Raw genomic sequence first — 24,830 nt, 5'->3', positions numbered from 1 at the left:
GCCTCAATATTACTCCGGAACCGTTCGGGGGCGAGCAAAAGCAGAGAACCAAGGAGATCGTGGACACATGGCTACACAAGTGGCAAGTTCACTTTCAGTTTCATCCATATGATGATGGAAAGAAGATCCAGTTAGCAGCAGGTTTCCTGTCCGGCAAAGCTTTGCTTTGGTGGAAGGAACTCAACCCTAAGCAACGACTTGGGCACAATTTGAAGATATCTTCAAGAAAGAATTCCTCAAGAAAGAGGATGACTATGATGTTGTTGCCCGGTTTTCAGCTTTGACCATGACCTCGCAGCACCTCACTTACGAGGTCTACCTCCAGAAGTTTCGTGACTTGCAGATGAAAGCTACAAAGATGGATCCCACTACTCTTTTGGGGTTTTTCGTAGCTGGTTTACCAGACTCGTACCGATTACAGGTTAAAAATAACAAATGCAAAACATTGGACGAGGCCATCCATTCAGCTCGTATCTATGATGATACGATGGTCTCTTCCAAGTCGAAACCCGTTACCGAGCAAGGGAACAAGCATAAAAGAAAGTTCTCCGCACCTATGGCTAACACGACTGAAGGCAAGTCTTCGGACCAACCTTCGAAGAATACAAGTTCGACACCAGCCAAGAAGAAACGACTCCTTAGGGCTTTAAAGCTCAAGAAGGAAGGACGTTGTTTTATCTACGAAGAAAAAGGACACATGCGTAACGAGTGCCCAAAGCAAAAGGGTATCAAGTCAAACGCAGGACCCAAGCCAAAGGCAGCTAACCAGTTGTCTTTGACAGGTACGTCAATTACTGTACTTTCTCGCCCTAGTACTTGTTCTGATTGTTTGTTCAATTCTAAGGTATTTGGCTTGCATGATCTTCTCCGAGCTTATGGAGAAGTGAATGGCCATAAAATTCACATTCTTTTAGACCCTGGCAGTTCGCATAATTTTGTTAACTACAAACTTGTGCAGAAATTGAGTCTTGATACGACACTTAGTGACCATACCTATGAGGTACGTCTACCTGCGGGAAGACAAGTTTGGAATCGCAAGGTGGAGATGCTTCCAATCCAGATTCAGGACTACAAAGACACTCTGGAATGCTATGTCATGCATCTGGAAAATGTAGACTTGTTATTAGGGATTGAGTGGTTTAAGACTCTTGACGTCCAGATAGATTGGTCTAGTCATATTTTTTCTTTTCAGCATAGGGACACCAAGTATAGTGTTTTAGGTGATTGTATCCATCCCTCTCAGGGACCTCTTGTAAATACAATTGATTTTGGAAATATAATGGATTCTTCTTTGTATACCGCTTTCCATTGTGTATTGATTCCACTTTCTTCTTTTCTGATCCCTTCCATGGATGTGAATGAATTAAGTGTGTTTGAAAGCAAAGAATTACAGAAGATACTTGATTCATTTCAAAATGTATTTCCTAAGGAATTGCCATCGGGTTTACCACCTAAACGAGCAGTAGATCATCGTATTGACTTGATCCCTGGTGCTCACCCTGTCAGTATTCCACCTTACAGGATGAGCCAAGCCGAGGAAGATGAGTTGGCTAAACAACTCGAAGATTATTTGAGGATGGGCCAGATCCGTCCAAGTAAATCACCTTGGGATGCACCTGTGTTGCTTAGGAGAAAGAAGGACAATACCTGGAGAATGTGTATAGATTACAAGAGATTGAACAAGCTGACTATTAAGAACCGTTATCCTCTCCCTAGATCAGATGACCTGATTAACCGGTTAGCAAGAGCGAAATATTTCACGAAGATAGATTTACGTACTGGCTATCACCAGATACGTATTCATGAAAGACATGTCGAAAGAACCGCCTTTCGAACTAGGTATGGCCATTACGAGTTTCTCGTATTACCTTTTGGGTTAACCAATGCTCCAGCCACTTTCCAGCAAATGATGAACGATCTTTTTCGTGAACATTTAGAGAAATTTGTGGTGGTGTTCCTGGATGACATCTTGATTTGTAGTCGTCCTCTTGAGAATCATGTCAGACACCTCACGATTGTCTTATCTATTTTGAGACAGAATCGACTATATGCTAAGTTAAGTAAATGTGAGTTCTTTATGACCGACATCATTTACTTGGGACACAAGATCACTAGAGATGGATTGAGCATTGACTATGACCGAGTTCAGAAGGTTTTGGACTGGCCTATACCGCGAACAGTGAAACAACTTCGTTCTTTTCTCGGTTTTGTTGTTTTTCTTCGGAAATCTGTACGGGAGTACTCTCAGCTCACACTACCGATGACCGACTTATTGAAAGGTCGTGGACGTAAGTCCAATCAGCCTATCACTTGGAATAACGATTTGGATATGTCCTTCAGACTTTTGAAAGATAAAGTCAAGGAAGCACCTATCTTAGCATTGCCTGATCCTAGTCGGCCTTATGTTCTTGAAACTGATACCAGTGACTATGCTATCGGGGCTGCTTTATTTCAAGATGGTAGACCGGTTGCTTTTGAAAGTAAAAAGCTAAACGACACTCAATCTCGTTGGCCAACCCTTGAGAAGGAGCTTTATGCTGTGATTCATGCTCTCAAGGTTTGGAGACATTATTTATATGGCTCCAAGTTTGTGATATTGACTGATCATCAGTCAATCAAGTATGTGTGTAATGCGGATGATTTGAGAGGCAGGAAAGCTCGTTGGGCAGAGTTAATGCAAGATTTTGATTTTGAGATCCGTTATCGGAAAGGGTCCATGAATAGTATTGCAGATGCGCTTAGTCGGATTAGAGAGGTGAATACTTTGTCGTTCACCGAGATTTCTACTGACTTATTTCAATCATTGAGAGGGCTTTGCAGAACTGATAGTTATTTTGGTCCATTTTGGCAGAAGATCCAGGACGGGAGCTCATTGATTGACCAAGACTCGGTGACTGAGCAGTCTACTATTCAGGCTGCAGGAGGCCAGTGGATGATTCGGAATGGTTTACTATTCCGTAATGACAAAATTTATGTACCACAAATCCCGGACATTAGGTCCAAGATTCTGAGGGAGTGTCACGACGCCCCTTCTGTTGGACACCCTGGGGTACACATGACACTATCATTAGTGAAACACACTTTTTATTGGCCGAAGATGAAAGGGTATGTAGAAGATTATGTTCTCAAGTGTCAGATTTGTCAGGCAAATAAAGCTGAACGCTTTAGACAGGCTGGGTTGTTGCATCCTTTGCAAATCCCAGGTAATAAATGGGAAAGTATTTCCATGGATTTTATTACCGGATTGCCAAGAACACATCAAGGCCACGATTCTATTTGGGTTGTGGTAGATCGCCGATCTCCGAAATTATCCCCTAGATACTGTGGACCATTTCGTGTTACACGACGGATTGGTTCAATTGCATATGAATTGGATTTGCCTTCTCATGTGAAAGTTCATCCTGTATTTCATATCAGTAGACTTAAGGAAGTACTGGGTGGAGCAGATCAATTAGTTACTCCTCAAGAAATCATAGATGTCCAAGACATGACATTTGTTCCGCACGAACCTGAAAAGATTCTTGGATTTCGTGAACGACGATTGCGTCATACGCTTATCATGGAATACAAGATCACGTGGAAGGATCGTGTTGAGGAGGACGCTACATGGGAGACATTGACTTCTCTTCAAAGAGATTACCCTGGCTTTTTAGTGAGCTCAGGAGTGAGCTCTTAGAGGAAGGGGAGTATGTCATGTGCACAGTGTGTATCTACCGTGTGCTATACGCATGCAAGACTAGTTTCGAGGCTTGGGGTAGCTTGGAACTAGGCAGGCTGATTGACGAGCTGAGTTAGGGATATACTAACGGGCGGGCACCCAAGTATGGACGGGCGGGCACCCAAGTGTGGACGCCCGATGATCGACCAAGAGCCTATAAAAGGGTGGCCAAGGTTAGTTATTGTATTATAGAGAGTCTCGCGAGTTTGTGAGAGCTCTATGGTCTTGGAGCCTGGATCTAGTGCAGACGTGCACCTGCTTTACGCAGCCGAGGGCGGCAGCAATCTCGAGGCCCGCGAGGGCAACTTCGTGGCGGTATGGGACGTCGCGAGGAGATTGGTCGGTACGTCAACCTAGTTAGCTCAGCTCGTGGCTCGGTGGGAACAGCCAAGACTGTGGGCTTGCCCACCGCTGTCATGGTTGGGAGGTGAGTCAGGCCTACACCCCCTTGCTTGTTTGTTTGTTCGTTTGTTTGCAGGATTCGAGTTTCGAATCAAGGTCGATCACGAGGGGATCCGTGGGGATTTGACAGGTTTGGAGGACAGGCCGGGCTTTCAGAGAAAAGGATTGTCAAAGGATGGATGGATGACAGAGGGACTTTGGGAAAAGATTTGGGATGATGACAGTCACCCAAGAGCAGGTTGGAATCCCATCATCAAGTTTAGCAGAGGGGGATGTCATGTGCATGATCAATGCCATGTACCTTCTCAGGACTAATCCAGAGGAAGGCAACCAGAAAAAGAGCATGAGAACCAGAGTTGGGGCACAAGGGGCAGAAGGTTGGACATGAAGCAAAGCTTGAAGAAGACCCAGAAGGAGTTGTCGGCTGCAGGGAGGGCTGTACCAGATCAGGTCGGCTTCAACAGGCACCTCAATCCATGGAGAAGCGCAACCCGACCAGCAATATGTGTGCTTCAGGCCCCCAGTAGGCTGGTCCGACAACAGTCGGCCAGCTTCTACATTGCTCAAGAATACTATAAAAGGCAAAGTGTGCCCATAGTTGTATTCATTCAATCCTCGAGGGATTGGGTCAGTAGAAGTCCCATAGGGGGACAGAATTTTGGGTGTTATCACCTTTTCTTCAAGGCAGCCTAGGGCTGTAGACAAGTACCTTTTTGTACTATAGTAATATACTGAATTTTCCAGCACATCTCTCTCTCTCTCTACTCTCTCTACATATCTGCGTTTTGCATCAGATGTTCTCCAAGAGTGTTTAGGGCTGAAAGAAGACTCCCAGAGCTTCCGCGTGTTACACCAGGAAGGCCTTGGCTGTGCCCACCAGCCATGGGATGGCCATGGAGGGGCTGTAGGACAGCCCTAGGGCTCCTGGACAGGTGGCCGACTGGTTACACAGCCCCTAGGGTACCGTAGACCAAGTGTGGGGCAGCCCACACAGGCTGCCCAGCAGCAGTGCTTGATGGCCAGCCCTTTTTTAAGTCATGCGCAGAATTTTTACAGCATTTAATGCTGAATATTCCAGTCGTGGAGCTATTTTCAGGCAGCCGACTGCTGTAAACCAGCCGATTGCATAATGTTGAGGGTATAAATACCCAAGACACAAATCAGTTCATTTATCTCATCATTCACCAAGTGCTAAAGCTGAACAAAGGGCCAGGACAGCCAAGGACAAGCTAACACAGAAGGGGTGAAGGATTGAAGGTCAAGGGTAGAGATCTATCTCATCCATAAAGGTTCAGGTTTAGTCTTTTATTTCAGTTTTGCATCATTCTAATAAAAGCAAATACACCATTCGTGGTGGGGGCCCTACAGAGGGTATTCGAGACCCAATATTGTGTCCTCTTCTCCCTCTCTCTCTCTCTATTTTTATGCACATCTACGTTCAGTTTTGTGCATTAATTTCATCGCGACAAGTATGCTGTTTTTCTTAGCAGGAACATCAAGGTTTGCTCTCTAACGGAAAGTGCCCAAAGGGAGTTAGTGGGTGTTGAACCTTGAGTTAGGTCTGTCCCAGAGTGGTGATTGCCAAGAAGCCAAACCACCACAATCGTCTTGACAGTTGAGACACGTGTCTTTTGCAATAAATGCAAACGTAGATGGAGAAACCATAGAACCCTTGGAAACGGGAGCCACCTTAGTTCTCCGAGTCCCATATTCGTCAACAAGTTCAAGGAATAGTGACATAAATTTTGTGGAAGGGATATGGAATGTCTCATTTTTGGGCGAAGCTCTAGAAAGGGAGCAGGAGCGGGAGCGAGAACATCAAGGTATTGAAGTTACCGATCTCCCCCGAAGCTTCCGCATGTTACATTTTCACATCTTTGTTTGGCATTGGAAGTGTCTGTTTATTGCACCGGGTCCCCATCTGGTTTCACCACTTCAAGTACGCGGCACCCATGTCACCAGAGCTTGCACCACACGGGACGACAGCCCTCTCTGCTCCTTACCACCTCAAGTATACAGCACCCATGTCACCAGAGCTTGCACCACTCAGGACAGCATCCCTCTCTGCTCCTCACCACCCCTCAGGTACGCAGCACCCTTGTCACCAGAGCTTGCACCCTTCAGGTACGCAACACCCTTGTTACCAAAGCCTACACCCTTCAGGTACGCAACACCCTTGTCATCAGAGCTTGCACCACTACACCACTCGAGACGGCATCCCTCTCTGCTCTTCAGCTACCACCTCAGCTACCATAGCACCCTTGTCACCAGAGCCTATCTTCTGCTACCACTACCACCTCGAAGTGCCTCTGCATCCACCGACGCCAGCCTTCGACACCGACCACCTCTCAGAGTATTTTGCCTCACATCGACGCGAGCCTTCGTCACCGACCGTGCTTCAACTCCGACATCATCTCTACTTCTCCCCTGGTCTTTCTACTCAAAGTCACCTCACATAAGAGGGCTCTTGTATATATGTTCACTCACCATTATATATAGACTCACTCACATATTTCATGCTGTGTTGTTTTGCTTTGTCTCATACATCTAGTCCTTCCATCCTTTTGCCCTCACAATGCTCATGCATCGTGAGCAAGCGTGATGATCACAAGAAGCCCCATGATAATATATATATATACCTAGATGAATTCAGGAACATGCCCAAATTCACCTTATAAGAAAGTGGAATTTATAACCTCATGGTAGTCATCCACAAGATAATAAACCATCAACTCCATCATGCATAGTATGGACTAGATACTACGACATCCCCACTAACATTATCAGTGCCCAATAGTGGGTGTAGAACTTGGTACCAATATATGCTCCCACACACACCCCACGCGTGCGCACACAACACACACACACACACACACACACACACATTAGAGCATACATTCATACAAAGGTTTGTGTACTGAGTTTCTGTCAGAGCTCCAGAGATACAGGGCAGACTCAACCATAATGAAGCCTAGCTCTAAGGATCATAACAAATAGAAAGAATTATTACAACAAAAATACACTCAATTGGTATACTATCAAAAAATAAACAATGGAGTAGATAAAACAAGATTAACAACCCGAATATATTACTAAAGAAACATGGAGTTACAACGATCTTCTTTCTTGCATTGGGATGTGCTCATTATTATTACTACTAGTGGGCAACTCCACGTCTTTTGAGACTCCAAATTCAAATTCTCCTCCTCCTCTTCCCGAACTTCAGTTTTGTGAAACTTTTCGTTAAGCTAATATAGAGATTACATAATAAAAAACCTTCGAGATTTTCTTTTTTTTTAATTCACCTTCGATAAAACTAGAAAGATTTCGAGATTCCGCAATAAAAAAAGAAGAAATATATAACGTAAAAGGAACCTGGCTTGGGAAAATCCGGGATAACTCGGATGGAGTTGGCGATCCGTTTTACGCGAGAGTCTCCATCCTGGCATGCCGACATCTTGAGCTGCTTGAAAGAGGGAGGATGCCTGCGGCAACGCACAGGGAGTGGGTGCTTGCTACTGAAGGCCGGAATGGCAATGTGAACTAGGGTCAAATGCCGAGAAGATAGGGTTTTGATAAGATGGGCGGGAGAGAGAGAGGGAGAGAGTGTTGCACGTCTGAACAAAAATGAATAAGAAAAAGGTCAACGTGAGGGGTAGGGGGCGTGTATGTGCAAGCGCGCGCGGCTATTCTACTTGGCCACAACAAACCGTAAACCACAGCCATAGCTTTAGAGCTTTTTCTCTTTGTCGCAGAGCCTCTTGAGTCACTACGAGATTGTATGCGAGTTCATGCTTGCTTGTGTGTGTAGACAGACAGTGCAAGCACAGTTTGGTTCCCACGGTTTCCCCACGGTTGGTACTAGGAACAAGATCTTCTTGCCTGGATCACGATCCGCTTGTCAGATTGTTTGCAACAAGGAGTTTGCTGGGGGTTAAGATAGATCTGCTCACCCTATATGGACGTACAATGGTCCATACCTATATTTGGCAACCCGTGTGACAAACTCCGTCCCAAGAGCTTCACACGCAAGCTTGGACTTTCGATGGACAACACTCGAGAATCATAGTAATCTCCTTTGAAAATTGGTGGGTTTGCCGCCATAATGATCCACTATAGCCCTATTTTAGCTTGCCATCGATACACATACCCACCGCCTATGTAGGAGATTGCCTGTTCATGAATTATGGGTGGTGGATACCCCCACCACATCAGCATGGGAGGCAGGGGTATGGCGATGTGTAATGGGCCTTAGTAAAACTCACATTCATATGCAAGCACACAAATATGCACAGATGAACTTATGCACCCATTTTATAAACAAAAGAACTCACATGCAATCCCGACCTGTTCTGGCTTCACAACAAACAAGTAAAACCATCCAAGGACATGTCTCTCAAAGAGTTCACATCAACATAGCATGTATAATAGGCAAACATCATCTGGTACCCTGACCTTCTATGCTACCACGTTGAAAACAACATCAGAAAAAAAAAATGACAACCATGTAGTATAGATAAAGGAGTGACGTGAGGTGAAAAGCTGGCTTACGTCCATTGAATTAATATTCTCAAATTTAAAGTAAATATAACGTAAAATACGATGAATGGAACCTGGCTTGGGAAAATCCGGGATAACTCGGATGGCGTTGGCGATCCGTTTTACGCGAGAGTCTCCATCCTGGCATGCCAACATCTTGAGCTGCTTGAAAGAGGCTGCGGCAACGCACAGGGAGCGGGTGCTTGCTACTGAAGGAGGGGGAGCTTAGAGGAAGCTGGAATGGCAATGTAAAGTGGGGTCAAATGCAGAGAAGATAGGGTTTTGATAAGATGGGCGGCAGAGAGAGAGAAAGCCGCAACAAACCCTAAACCATAGCCATAGCTTTACAGCTTTTTCTCTTTGCCCCGGAGCCTCTTGCGTCACTAGACCAAAAGCCACTTGGCTGGTTTTATTGTACGCGAGTTCATGCTTGCTTGTGTGTGTGTGTAGACAGAGTGCGATTGTATGCACGGTTTGGTTCCCACGCTTTTCACACGGTTAGGAACAAAATCTTCTAGCCTGTATCACGATCCGCTTGTCAGATTGTTTACAATCGTTATAAGAACACTTTTGTGTCCTAGTAATCTTCATTGAAAATTGGGGGGACATGGTTGTGCTACCATAATGATCCACCATAGTGATGTTTGTTGGAAGGTCTTGGCCTCGCCGCCTACATCCCACATGCATAGAGTCCCAAGCAATGGGATCATCTATAAGTAATAGAAGACTAGGGCCATTCTCATCTCTCCTCCACCAATTTTTGTGGCTTGGAAGGGATTAGAGTGGTGGAGGTTAAGCACGCAATGGTGTGAACACTATTGGGATAGGTGACCTCCCAACGAGTGGCCCCCAATTTCTAACATGGTATCAGAGCTAGGGAGGGCATGTTGGGATGCTGTTAGCAGAGCTGGTCGACTTGCCAATTCCTCTCGACGGAGCTGAACGAAGGCGGAATGCGTGTATGAGTGGATGGGCAAGCTTGTTGACATGCCACGTGTAATCACGGGCCAAAAGAACTCACATGCACATGTAAGCACACAAACATGCACACATGAACTTTTATCAAACAAAAGAACTCACATGCAATTACACATCATACAAACCTCTTTTGGCTTCACACAAACAAGTAAAACCATCCAAGGACATGTCTCTCAAAGAGCTCACATCAACATAGCATGTAAAATAGGCAAACAGCATCTAGTACCATGACCTTCTATGCTACCATGTTGAAAACAACATCAAAAAAGAAATGACAACCATGTAGTACAGATAAGAAGTGATGTGAGGTGAAAAGCCAGCTTACATCCATTGAATTATTTAATGTAATATTCTCAAATTGAAGAGGGGACATGGAGGGTCCCATAGGTTGATTTAGCCTATAAAGCGCTTGAGTAATTTCTACAACTTCACCAAAAACTTTTACAAAAGACTTTCTACCACTTGCATACTTCCTCTAGTCCCAAATCCTATTCAGAAAATCACATATCACGTCATCTCATCTTCAAATGTGCTTGAGTAATTTTACTTACTTATTGAATGGTCTCAACACTGATAGGACTAATATATGCAAAACGATCAAAGTTGAAGAGAAGTTTAGCAATTAGTCGGTAGTGCCTCTTCAAACAAACACAAACCCATCCACACACCATTTCCTTTAATCTAAGAAGCAAGCCCTCTATCTTTATTCAAAGGGATTGACTATCTTCCAACACATTAATACTCCAACTCCAACTTGGGCGCAAAGATAGAGACTTCACCATTTAGGGGGGAGAGTGAAAAGCCCTTATTATAACTAGGTACATTTTGAGCTATTTTAGGCATGGAGCCATGCAAAAAAATCATTACATCACTTTTTGACCACATACTCACTTGTTGCCATTGATTTCAACACTCTTTGCACTAAGCTTGTGCTTTATAAGGAATATTTTTGTCTTGCCTAATTGTGTTGCCAATAGACAAGTTTGTAGGCTAATTAAAAACATTAAGAGAACACGGGAAACTTAATGCATAGTTCTTGAAATGGCTGTGCTCATAGCATTGTCAGCAAGTGTGATGATTACAAGAAGCCCCATGATAATACATTCAAGTGGTACTACTATCAGAAAATAAACAATGAAGTAGATGCAACAAGATTAAAACCGTGAATATATTACTAAAAAACATGGAGTTACACGATCTTCTTTCTTGCATTGGGATGTGCTCTTTACCAATGTGTCTCAAATTACTCTCATGAGTGATATGTGAATACAAGACCCAAGGAGGCTATTTATAGTGTTTCAAGGTAGCCAAACCCTAAGAATAAATGCCCAAACTTAGGTATAACCTTTTGCCCACACTTTAATACAGTGTGAACATGCAAAATGATAAAATTCATATACGTAGTTTCTTAGGACTAGAACTAGTGCCGATGGACTATTTTTTAGTTTTATATAGCCTAGTTTGAAAGATGGTCATTTGTATATAAATCAATTTTGACATTAAACTTTTGATCTCTCCTCTTCTCTACTCTTGCTTGGTTTGTATGCTATTAGATACTTGCATGCTAGATGGGTTTCTTGCTTGTAGGTTTCTCCCTCTCATTAGCTATTTCTCTGTCAACCTTTTTTGAGAGAGAACCACCACGAAGGCCATTCTCTTTTTTGAGAGAGAACCACCACGAAGGCCATTCTCTTCTTACCTCCATTAGGCAAAGAGAGCTCTTCCTTCACCCCCATTCCATGGAGCATTTTGGTGTGACAATTGAGTGAGGATGTGATAGACGAGACGAAATGAGGACATGACAGATGAGCTAGCACACCCACATCGGAAGCTGCATTTGTGACTTGAAGGCAAGGCCCAACGACACTTGATTCGACAAGACTAATGTGACTTGAATATATTTGGTGATGGTGTCGCCGGGGCTAGCTCCATTTTTTCATCCATTCCAAGCTATTAGAATCACACAATATTGCTCGATGGTGATTAGGTGATCACACTTTGAAAGCTTTGGATGCTTGGTTTTATTGTTTTTTATTTTGTTTTGCGAAGCTTGGTTGCATTATATCATTTTATTTTCATGCTTGGAAAGAGAAAACCCTAATTATTTACATTATTTTGAAGCCCTTAAGGCTTTGATTTCTTTGCATCATTAAATAAGAAATAGCTTAGCAATTGTGGTTACGGCTGGAATCCACTCCACAAACATATGCTTTAAGGTCCATTTAGAGTGGATTAGAGTGGGAAAGATGATTTTTATTCATGCATTTCATGTTTTTCATGCATTGTTGAAATTGGTAGGTTAGAGCATGCAAAATCGACCAAAACCAATCCAAAAACACTCAATCACTTTCACAAACACGTTAAACGCCTCCATCAAGTCCAAAAAATCTCCAAAAACTATGCCAAACCATATCTCGAGTTAGGAGACATGAGCCCACAATCCCATAAAAATGAAGATCTGAGTCTAGCCAAACGTGAGCCATGAGTCTACAGATGTGAGCCCACAATCACAGCTCACGTCTCTAGAGATGTGAGCCATGAGTCGTCTAGAGATGTGAGTGTTACAATTATTAGAGCATCAAATACAATTATTGCCCATCACTAACCTTGTCATAGGTCCAAAGCCCTACGCACTAGGACATGAGCATGGACGAGTTGGCAAAAAATCTTCTCAACTGAATAGGCGAGTAGTGGTAGGGTGCCAGCCCCAAGGGCATCAAGGCCAGTCCTAGCCACTTCCTCAAGCTGGACACCCATACTTATTTCCACAAAGAGATATGGTTTGGTTTGCAATTTGGCGCTGAAACCATACAAGGTTTTCTAAGGCTTAGACAACCCACCATGACACAACTCATTGTGGGTACCAAAACGAAACCCAACAAGGTGGCCGCTGACACCATGATAGATGCTCCTCGCGCAAGGTAATCATTAGCCCTACCAAACCCACGAATCACCCCTCAATCAGCACAAGCTTTAGAGACCCAAAACCCTCAATCACCCCTCAATCAGCACAAGCTTTAGAGACCCAAAACCCCTTGTTAAGAGGTATGTATAGACCCCACCATTACCGTATCCACCTCTAGTATTACCACCTCCATCGGTTCTTCTAAGAACTGCACCAATACAATAGTACTCAGTGAATCTACTTATCAAAACAGAAATCCAGGAATAAGAGAGGGGTTGTGTTACATTGTGGTTGTCCCCAATAGTCAAGGAGGGCTCCGAGCTATCATGGTCATTCGCCAATAGTCAAGGAGGGCTCCGAGCTCTGGTCACCACCTAACCATAGAGGAATGTGGATAAGCCGAGCTTATATAGTGGCCTGGCTGCCCACATTAGCCCAACTGCCCATGGTCCTCCGACCTGGGCATCTCACCCCTAAACCCCAGACACACTCATCGCACGCACTCCAACGTGTGGACTCTACATCCGATCGAGCTTTGTCGCCACCGTTATGGGCGATTCATGCATGCTGCTAGTGACATTACCCCCCCTCCCCCTCTCTAGAGTTTTCATCCGTGAATACAAACTAGGGGAAGTTGTTGGTAAGCGTATTTAGTTGTTCTCACTTGGGACCTTTTCTAGTTTATCTTCACTTAACAAGTGTCTCGATACATAGTAACCTCGTGTTCCAAACTCTTAACCAGAACTTCAAGGCAAACTACATGCCCTGGTTTTTGCGTGCCAGTAGCACTAAAGTTAGATGTACTTGAGATCTCTCCATGAACTCAAGTTTGTAGACTATGCTACCTGTAGCATTATATGGTAGTGATGTGTGTGAACACACTTAGGACCGTCGGGGCACTTTTTCTCTCACTAGGAGGTTTTTTTTCCCGTGCATATGTACACCCTCTTATCTACTCATTTTGGGGTGTGTACTTATCTTTTGTATCTGGCACACATTTGTTCATTCTATTCTAGTGAGTTTGTGTGCTCTCAAGCTTCTCTATCTTGTGTGTGCATTGTTGAAACCCTAATCCTAATTCCAACAATTGGTATCAGAGCTAGCTTCCTTGACACTTGATTTAGTAGTTTGCCTCCCTCCTCGTGACCCTATTTTTCTGTCTCCAATTGAGATACCCTCTTAGGAGAAGGAGGCGTATACTGTAGTGTGCTATATACGAAGTATACAGTATACAGCACATTATAGTATACAAAGTATACAAAAAAATTTAGGTCTACGGTGCGATTCGGGCAGGTTTTGGGCATCGCAAAGTTTCTAGAGACGTTCTGGAGAGGCATCATTTTGGATTGGTTTTGCTCGATTTTGGGTGTTTGGGCTGTGTAGTGGCAAAGATTTGGTGTGCAGCAGCATCTACAGTGTCTTCGACAACATCGGCCATCATACTTTTGCCACAGTCTATTCTCTACTTTGTGTTATTTTTCATACACTTTGCAGGTGATTCAGTCAATTGGCAGCCATCCAGGGTTGCATTAAGAGAAAACTGAGTACTTGTAGTGTGTTGAAAGATTTTGCATTTGGTAGAAAGTCATGGCTGTCAGTAGTGATGTATTTAACATGTTGTTTGTTGAGGACAAACTTGATGGGACTAACTACCCATTGAAGTCCTATATAATGAGGCATGTACTGGTTGCTAAAGGCCTTTATAGAATGTGGTTAGTGGTAGTGAAACTCGTCCTATTTCACAACTACCAGTGAAACCAGGTGCTGCAGGTACATTTGAAGTAGAATTTGATACAGATGTGGTTCCTCCACATGCACCACCAGTACCTCCCACTATTGCTCAAACGAGATGGAATGGAAGAGATGCACAGGCACATGCATTGCTTGCACTTTCTGTGAGGTGAAGCATTATTCCTCATATTCGGTCATGTAGTAAGACTTCAAAACAAGCATGGAATACACTTGTTGCATTATACCAGGTGCGCAATGAAGCACATGTTGCATATCTGCGGTGCAAACAGTTGGAGTCTAAGCACATGAATGAGGGAGACTCAATGGACAGCTTCCTGACCAAGATCAAAGATTTCAAGGACAGCAGCTTGCTAATGGATGAGATATATCCTGATAATACATTGGTGCCCACAGTTCTCAATGCATTACCGGATTCTTATAAGAGTTTTACCTCTACCCTTAGACTCATGATGAAGGGAAATCCAAATGCCTTTACATTTAATGAGCTGGTTTCAGTACTCTTGCAAGAAGAGCAGTCTAGGCAAAACAGATCTAATATGCGAGTTGGTGTGACCAAGATTTTGTTGCCAATTAGAAAGGTAAAGGTAAAGCTTCTTTGCATGGTGGCTATAAGCCAAAATCAGAATCCTCAAGTAAGGATACAGAGAAAGAAGGTGATAAGCCTAAAAGGAAGGGCGAGTGTCACTATTGCAGGTAACTAGGGCATTACATAAATGAGTGCAAGAAAAGGCTAGAGAAGGAGAAAATGAAAGAATCGGACATGGCTGTGGTGGCTGATGCATCTGCACCAAGTGCAAAGAAGAGGAATCTGCAAGTTTTTCTCAAGATGATTGGGCATGGACTGTACATTGCAGTTATGACCCTTCTGTTCATGATGTATGCATGTTAGTGGGCAGAATTAGATGCTTGGTACTTTGACAGTGGTGCTAGTAAGCATATTACTTCACAAAAAGGTTTGTTCTCATCTCTGGAATTCGTCTCCCAAGTGTAGGAACCATCACGTGTGCAAATGGTTCCTCATATCCTATCAAAGGAGTTGGTAGAGTTGTGCTCACTGCTGCAAATGGGGGTGCATTTACTCTTTTGAAAGTTTTATATGTGCCAGGCATTAAGAAGAACTTGCTGTCAGTTTCACAGCCTTAGCCTTGTCAGGCTTGACAATGAAATTTGTGGATGACAGATATACAATTCAGGATAGAAATGATGGTTATTTTATCATTGCCTCAGGTATCTTGTTTAATGGTCTATACAAGATGGATGTATAGACCATGCAACATGATGCTTGCTTAGTCTCTAAGACTTGTGCTGTGAGTGATGCAGAATTATGGCATGCATGATCTGGCAATCTGAATTATGGCTGTTTATTACGCCTTCAAAGGCATGATATGGTGTCTGAGTTGCCAACTCTTGAGACCCCTACTAGACATGTATGTGAGGAGTGTATTCTTGGTAAAATGCATCAGGTATCATTTCCAAAGGATGGATTTGTGAGAGCTGTTAAGAAATTACAGCTTATACATAGTGATGTATGTAGTCCTATGAGACACCATCTATTGGGGGATATCTCTACTTCGTCACTTTTATTGATTACTCCAAATATAGCTGGGTGTATCCATTAAAGCAGAAGTCATAGGTTTTTATGTGCTTTAGGCACTTCATATCCATGGCTGAAAATGCATGTGAATGTAAGGTTGGCATCCTTCGTTCAGATCGAGGGGGGGAGTATATGTCCAAGGAATTTCATGCATATATGGCTGAAAAAGGTATAAAGTATCAATGTACAGTGCCATACACACCTTAGCAAAATGGTGTGGCTGAGAGGAAGAACATGTCTCTCATGGCACGATGTATGGTGAAAGTCTAAGATTCACCTCATGGTTTTTGGTTAGAGGCAACTATGTGCGCAAACTATGTGTGCCCTACCAAGGCCTTGCAATCTAAAACTCCTTATGAAGCTTGGCATGGCAGGAAGCCTTTTGTGGCTCATTTGCGTGTTTTTGGTTGTCTTGCTTATGCTCTTGTGCCTGAGCAACAATGCAGTAAGCTTGATGATAAGGTAATTAAATGCATATTTGTGGGATATAGCTCATAAAGCAAGGGATATAGACTCTCCCATCCAGCCTCAAAGCGGATTTTGGTAAGTAGAGATGCTGTTTTTGTTGATAACTCAGATCAGCCCATGCTTTCATGCAAAAACAGCAGAATGTACTGCAAATCAGCCTTTTGGATGAGGCAATTATTGAGGATGTAGTGGATGAGGAGAGAGTAGCCATAGAAGAATCTAGGCATATGCCAAAATGGCTTATATAGACATTGAGGGATAGCAAGTTGGCAGCTCCTTTACCTAGCAGTACTCGTGTAGGTTCTCATCATGCAGATTATTCTCATATGGATCACGTTCTCATTTCTACTTTATGTAATGAGGAGGAACCTATTTCCTTTTATGAAGCACAGGATAATGATCATTGGGTGCATGCTATGCAGGATGAGGATAACTCTATACTCAAGAATGACACCTGGTATTTGATAGATCTATCTCATGGTGGCAAGAAGGCCATTGTTGGTACTAAGTGGGTTTACAAGTTAAAACGCAAAGCAGATGGTAGCATTGATCGCTATAAGGCCAAACTTTTTGCAAAGGGGTATGCCCAGAAAAGGATATTGATTATGATGAGACCTTTGCACCCACATCTCGTATAACTACCATTAGGTGTCTCATTGCTTTGGCAGCACATCATGGGTGGAATGTACATCAGTTGGACATTAAGACTGCATTCTTGAATGGTGATTTACATGAGGAGGTGTATGTATCGCAGCCTCCTGGTTTTGATGTGAAAGGGGAAGATTCTAAAGTATACAGGTTGAAAAAGGCTCTTTATGGCCTTAAGCAGGCTTCTAGAGCATGGTATGAGAAGATTCATGCATACTTGGTTGTAAATGATTTTTGCACAACAGTCCAACAGAAAGTACCCTCTATGTGAAGAGAAGTAAGGACACATTTTTTGTCATCGTTCTATACGTTGATGACATGCTGCTCACACGGGACCCAATATAGATCATATTTCAGCCTTTAAGGCTGGTTTGCAATCATCGTTTGAGATGTCAGATTTGGGGTCCTTGCATTATTATTTGGGGATTCAGTTTATGCAACGCAATGATGGCATTGTTATGCTGTAGTCTAAATATATACAGAAGCTATTGAAGTGGTTTAATTTTACTATAAACCTGTGGATACACATATGGAGACACGTACTCGACTTAATCTTCAAGATGCAAGAGACTCTTTTGATGCTATTTTGTATCAGCAGGCTGTTGGATCCCTTCTTTATGTATTCAACACGAGGCCAGATATACAGTATGCGGTCTCACAGTTGAGCAGATTTATGCATAGCCCCAGGTACAATGCATTGGCAGGTTGTCAAGCGGGTTTTTCGCTATTTGCAGGGCACTCAGTATTTTGGATTGTTTTATCCAAAAGAGGGGTGAGTCACAGCTGCATTCTTTTAGTGATTCAGATTGGGCTCGATGTTATGACACGTGAGTGTCCACTAGTGGGTTTTGCTTTCGCCTTGGTGATTCATGTATATCATGGCTTAGCAAGAAGCAGCAGCACCAGCCTACAGTGGCCACTTCTAGAGCTGTGAAGTTGAGTACAGGGTAACTTTTATAGCTACAGTTGAGTGTATGTGGCTCAGATGTCTTATGGGGCTGATTTGGGTGTTGGACAATCGTCTAGCACTACGATTTTAACTAACACCCAGAGCGCATTAGCAATTGAGAGGAACCTAGTGTTTTATGCTCGCACTAAGTTCATTGAGGTGCATTACCACTTTATCAGGGGGAAAGACTCTCTGCAATAGAAATCGGCTTGGTCTATGTGCCTACACATGACAACATGGCAGATTTATTCACGAAGGCTCTTCCTCATGAAAAGTTCAAAGCTTTTCGTAAAGCTTTGGGCTTACTGCCTCTTTAGGGTTGATTGGGCATACCCTGTACATGTTCACATCATCACTCCGGGGGGGATTTGTAGCATTATATGGTAGTGATGTGTGTGAACACATTTAGGACCGCCGGGGCACTTTTTCCCTCACTAGGAGGTTTTTTCCCCCGTGCGTATGTACACCCTCTTATCTACTCATTTTGGGATGTGTACTTATCTTTTGTATCTGGCACACATTTGTTCACTCTATTCTAGTGAGTTTGTGTGCTCTTAAGCTTCTTTATCTTGTGTGTGTGCATTGTTGAAACCCTAACCCTAATTCTAACACTACCAACCATTTGTAGACTACGCTACCAGCTTATTGAATCTTCTCCTTGCATAGCTCTATGGCCATAGGAGATCTAGAGTAGATTCCATAAAACAACGTAAATGGAGAAAATCCAGTCATGAACAACAAAAAATAGATTTCAAAGGTGAGAGGTACTCCTCTCCACCAGATTATTCATCTATGCACAAGCATATACTCTAGAGCCTCGTTGGGTTTCTAGTTTGGCCACTATCATTCTACGGATGGTTAACCTCACTCTTACTTGGAGTGATATTTAACCTTTAAAGATTTTCTTCAAAGATGACTATCAAACTTTCTATCTCTGCCCAACGTTATATCTGCAGGGGCATGCCATATAGTTTGTGGAGATGTTTGATAAAGAGCCTTTCAAACTCAAATGTTTTCACATCTTATTAGTTGATCAAATGTTGACCTTTTATTTTTCCCTTCAAGAAGAGTTTTCATCTACGAAAACTGTTCGGAAAGTTGTAAACAAGTGTCTGTGTGTAGACCATATGGTTATCTATGCATGTAACTTCCCTAAGTACTATGACAAGGAAAGCAAGACACACAACACATATTTTCCTTAAGTACTATGACCAAGGAAACATGCAACGCTCATGTTTCATCTAGAACACCAAAACATATTTGCCACTTGTTGCAACTAAGAAAGATGTCAATAAAACACAAATTGCTACTAAGGCATCGATCATGTCTTTAGTATATGCCAGAAGTTCTCAAATCCTCAAGAACCTTATAATGAATGTGCTCCAACATTCAAGGAATTCCTTATGGTTAGAAACCAACATCAAAGATGTTTTTTTCTTGTGGTTAGAAACCACATGGATTTAATTCAACAAATTTACACAATTGTTACAAGTATTTTACAAATTGTTCTATAATGTGGTAAAGTTCAATTGACCTTACACATAGTTTAAGGAAAGCTACACTTCTCTCTCTCTAAAAGTTCTTGCATTCTTCCAAGTATAGTTTGCACATCTTGCAACGAAGATGATTTCCACATAGACAACATCTATGTGATGTATAGTGTCTATGCATTACTAGAAAATCAAGAGTATCGTGCACCAATAAGAGCACCACTCCCATCCCACGAGTAGATACATGCCTATCCACATGTCTACTCCTGCAACCACTTTGGTTGCTTGGCAATACATATCTATGTCTCTATGGCCAACCATGTCTCTACAGACATGTTTATGGGCTATCTATGGTCACATCCAAAAGCTAATAGCACCATCTAGACACACCTCTACAAGTGTGGTCTCACTAGACACCTCTACTATGTGAAAGAATATTGTAAACCATTTCAATTATGGTAAATGATTTACTATAAAGCAATAAATGAGAAATTATGTATTGCCTACCCATTCTGTATATACATATGCTATGATATGTGGATTAGGTATGCCTCCAACACACCTTACACTGATAGACAAACAAAATCATTCTATGTAATTTGAGACTGCTTTGACATGAATAACACAATATCCAATTTGTGTTTAATACCAATATGAAGTCTGGTGTATAAGAAATCTTAGTTGCCCCCTCATGACAATGGCAATGCACTACCTACCCGTAGTAGGTGGCAATATACTACTGAGCTGTAACTGATGATAACAAAAAATAACCGCTCTTGTACGCACTTCAAACATATTACAAAACACAAATTGGATAATCTAGTGGAGAGGAGTACCGCTCTTATACACAAGTTGGACTTCGCCACTTATCCCGTCTATCTTAAATACCAAATTCTTTCTAAATTTGGCTAAGTAACTCCGTACACTTTACAAATAACTCTGTACTCTTTACAAGAAACTCCGTACTCTTTACAAGCAACTCCGTACTCGTGGATACACATTTCACACATACTCAACTACACACTGAATACTCTTACCGATTTGGTTTAGCACCAAATTTTGACAAGGTTAGGGCTTTATCTAGAATAGCAAGCACCTAAGGTTTGTGACTTTCCATAAAATTTGAGCTCTTTTGAAAGTTAACACCTATATTGGTTAAATGAATCTATTTATTTCTTCTGATAAATTTATCACCCCCATTTGACACAAGGTCAAGCAGGTATGAAGGGTCCACCCCCCCAATAAGCGCTCCATCTTAGTACATAACCTAAAAGATTCATCTGATCACTCTAGATCCATGCTCACTCTTCTTCTCATAGAAACCTTGACTAATCACTCAAGATTAGCACACCTTTCTAACGAGGAAGGCGATGATTGTTGGAAAGTGCACACGCATACAACAATGCCATGCTAAAGTATAAAAAACAAACAAGATAACTACTAGGCATTCCGTACTAGCATTAAGATCAAGATTTGTGTAATCACTTCGAATTAATGCCAAATCTAGTATGGTTTGGCTCTAATCTCTCCAGATTAGCTTCAAACCTTGAGGTTACTTCTGAACCACCATGCTTAGTCCTAAGCTCGCCAGACATGTTAGAATACTCTGCTAAGCTCTCTGGCTACTTAGAATTCTTTCTAACAAACACAATCATGGTTTATAAAACTATGTTGGATCCAATGACAATAAATAACCATGCTTATCTTGAGTGAAGTACTTCTCACTTTAACTAGGTAGTAACCTCGATAATGATCCACTCATTTCCCAGTGCCTTGCAACTGGTAGGTTCTACAAGGAAACGAGCTTTGCAACACTAAATAGCCCAAGCAAACTACGAAATTACTTTTTAAATTTATTAAAGTCATTCCAAACTTCCATAATTTGTATGGTAGCAGCCAAACATATGCTAAAAAATGAACACCAATGTTGGATATAGGCGAGATTACACTCCCTGAATGTTGTAGGGTGTGCACCACATATCGGAACCATGTAATAATACTAGTCTCCCTGCTTCACCAATGGTTCTATAGCACTCACAAACTAGAAACTGCTCTGTCTCAACACTAGTATTTAATCATGGCTATGCTATATAGAGCTTCTCCAAACTCTGTCGTTGGATTTCTTCCCAACAAAAGGCTATAAGTGAGTCTCAAACTCAATCTTGTCCAAACACTTGATCACTACGGAACAAGTGTACAAGCAATCAAAGGGTCAACCTATGCATATAAGCCTTGGTGTCCCATACCACCAAGACCACCATGACCTTCATGAACATTTGATGCCCCATACCATCAAATGAGCATGATGCTCACCATGACACATAAGCAGACTTTTCCTCTCCTTGCAACAAAATCTTGACCATATGGATGACTACGCACCCATGGGTGTTTGCACTAGACGAACCATGCACAATCTATTCCAAAGTTCAACATGGCTATAATTTGAAGAACTATATCAAGTTCTAAAGCCTCAGATACTCAATCTAGAGTATTTAAGAGAACAATTTGATAATGTCCCAATGGCCCACTACATAAACTACTGATCAAGCCAGTATATGAAGTAATAAGGGAAGGTCTAAAGACTAGCCACAAGGTAGCTTCTAGAGCAAGACCTCTTAGGGACACTCCCATCCAATCAAACAAAAGGATCAATGACATACTCCAATGGTGGGTAGGGTAGCTATGTACTTTATTACAAGTCACGTCGAACAATTAGACCATTCACATTATGAATACCAGGTTTTGGTAAACTCTGAATTGAAAGATCACTACAGACCTCACTCTAAGATCACTACAAATCTTAGAACAGTTGATCTCTATGGACCAAGCGAAGACCACTTTGGTTGTTGATTAGCACAACACTACGGTTGCTAAATGACGCAATGCCACTATTGTTAATGTGCCCAGAGATGCTTTCTTGTTAACTAGGGACAAGAACCATGGGCCACTTTGGTCTCAATCACACTACGACAAATTTTGTAAACAAATATAAAGCAAGTTTTAGTTGGGTTAATGACTATCTTAACCAAGTAGTCAAGACGGATAAACTTGTCATAGAATTGTCTCCAAACAAGTATGGTTAAAAATAACCATAAATTAGACCTAAGGAGCACATTTACTCAGCCCAACAAATCAAAACCCGCATTGATTACAAAATCTAACATCCATGTATGCTTACATAAAAAGTTGGTGGGGTGTTACAACTCCCACAACTTATAAAACAAATTACTAGTTATCAATGTAAATTTACTGATCCTCGAAGACCAATGGCAACTCCCGTGGGGACGAGCTGTGTTGGTGCCAAACTATTCTCGAACTGCATCGGAACATACCCTTGCTTGTATCATCTTGGATTCTCGTAAGCCACACACACGGGAGGTAAGGGCTGGTTTTCAAACACCATCACTTGGAGGTGACACATGCCAATAAAAAGTTTCTTCACTCGTTCTCTCTGCTTCTCGGTGGTAGACTTCAAGAGCTTTACCACAGTATCGGACTCTTGCTCTTGCATGGAAACCTCTTCAAAAAGCAGGTAAGCATCCAAACAGGATTGTATCCACTCACCTAGCTCTTGCACATCTATGACGTAAAGAATTTTGCCCATTTCCCCATGACATGGGCATACTTTGCGACAGTTCCTTTCCTTGAAACGGGGTCAGGAAAGAGGAAGAACATCTTCTGCAATTGCCCTTTTTGGAAATAGTTCAGGAGTCTGCCAAATCCATAGTCAATGTTAGCAAAGCAAACCTTCGATTCCAAAGAGGCTTGCTGGATGCCCATGTGGTTCAAATTTGATTTTTCACCATTTCCTAAGATAGCCAAAATTAGTTTTCCTTCCATTTCTCACACTAGGAGAATCCTTCAAATCCCTGTTTTCGCAATCACCCACTTCTACATTAGTTGAGTCCTTGATATCCCCTTTATGGCCATCACCCACTTTAGCCTCGAGACAATCGGGACTAATCGTTCAACTGGTACTCCCACAGCATCCACAGCATTGAAAATGCATGCTCCATCTATGTGTAGCTTCAAGCCATAACTCCTAGCCAAAGGCTCAAATTTTTGTCGATATACTTAGGACTAATGCATCTCCCTCTAGAACTCAGATGCGTATTTTCAATGTAGATAAGTTGTGCGTTGCTTACTCTTGCTACAAGAGCTGTCCATGGTCCTCTTACCCGAGCGTCTCACCCCTGAACCCTGAACACACTCGCCCACGCGCTCCGGCGTGTGGACCCTGCATTCGGTTGAGCTCTAGCGGTGCTGCTCTACGGGTGACTCATGCATGCCGTTATAGGCTACATGACAGGCTGATTCATACTATCCCACCTTAATGCTATCACGCTCTAAGCCAAGACAAGGGCATTAGTCAAGGGAACATTGAGGGTTGCCAATAAGAAGAAAGCTAATGAATTAGAACCAGAGGACCAAAAGAAGAAGACCTTGAAGAGCATACAAATACATAATACACAATCAGTTGTCAAAGGCAGCAATGTCATGACTATTGAAAGTGGTTTGGATGAGAGCTCAAAGCTGCATCTCTTGTAGAAATAGCTAGCGATCTCTCGCTCAAAATAGCTCTATCTAGAAAAAATAAGCCCATTGATTACACAAAACTTCCAAAGAAACTCAAAGAGTATCCCAATCCAGTGTCGGAGAAAGAGCAAATAAAACAAGCCACCCAAGAGCTCATGATGAAGGTGCAGCTTGAACTAGAACTTATATTGTGAGTAAGTGCGAACCACCAACCCTGCCTGAGTGTATCTCTAACCCCATACTAGAGCCAATCATAGAACCTAAGGGTGAACCTTAGAGCCTACCAAAGGCCTTGACCAAACCTATGACCATTCTTAAGAGGCTGCAGCAGCAGAAAGAGCCACTTTTGGAGTCTCTCCCTTTGGAACCAATTTAACCAGACTCCGCATTGTTAGATATGCATTGAAGGATGAATCATCAATGGGAGGTGAAAGTTGGCCTTCCATGGGTCTCATCATAGTCACCGTAACAATTTCTTCAAGGGTGATAACTTCATTTCAAGGTTTGCAAGACTAGATGGGATGGAAATAACCTCCCTGTTCATGTTAGGTGCATAATTCCTTTTGGGAGAAAATAGTGACTTTTAATGAGGGATAGCTGGTGATTCGTCTAGGAAGGACTCCTCCTACTCAGAAGAATCAACTTTTGCATTGCCCATAGTCACCTGGCCAAGAAGGAGAAAACCACATAGAAAGCCTAAGAAGAATCCTCTCCCTGTGGAGATGGATATTCATTGGCATCGCTACATTAAGGCCATGGATTCACATGAGACCTACACTAGATAGTGGGAAAGTTGACCTAAACAAGGTTACCCTTTAGGCCAAGAAAATGGGCAATAAAGGTGACGGTGG

At 42.4% G+C, this 24,830-nt stretch overlaps 1 protein-coding gene across 2 annotated transcripts in view; it reads right to left on the bottom strand.

Annotated features, from left to right (window-relative positions):
• LOC147637851 (adenine phosphoribosyltransferase 1-like) overlaps positions 1-9,198 on the bottom strand; it is a 77,499-nt gene extending 68,301 nt beyond the window's left edge. Inside the window, exon 1 of one of the 2 annotated variants that reach the window (XM_086799691.1) lies at positions 8,734-9,198. In XM_086799691.1, coding sequence (XP_086655817.1) covers positions 8,734-8,815 — 82 coding nt within the window. In that variant the 5' untranslated portion in view covers positions 8,816-9,198. Of the gene's footprint in view, positions 1-7,495; positions 7,656-8,733 lie in introns of those variants that run through there. The other variant, XM_086799692.1, reaches the window with a different exon arrangement.
• Positions 9,199-24,830: the final 15,632 nt, after the last annotated feature.

This window comes from Cibotium barometz, chromosome 6 (genome assembly GCF_041138505.1).
Source record: "Cibotium barometz isolate CiBa-2024 chromosome 6, ASM4113850v1, whole genome shotgun sequence".
Taxonomy (NCBI): domain Eukaryota; kingdom Viridiplantae; phylum Streptophyta; class Polypodiopsida; order Cyatheales; family Cibotiaceae; genus Cibotium; species Cibotium barometz.
The sequence above is the reverse complement of the archived record's forward strand: the minus strand, read 5'-3'. Positions and strand labels throughout refer to the sequence as shown.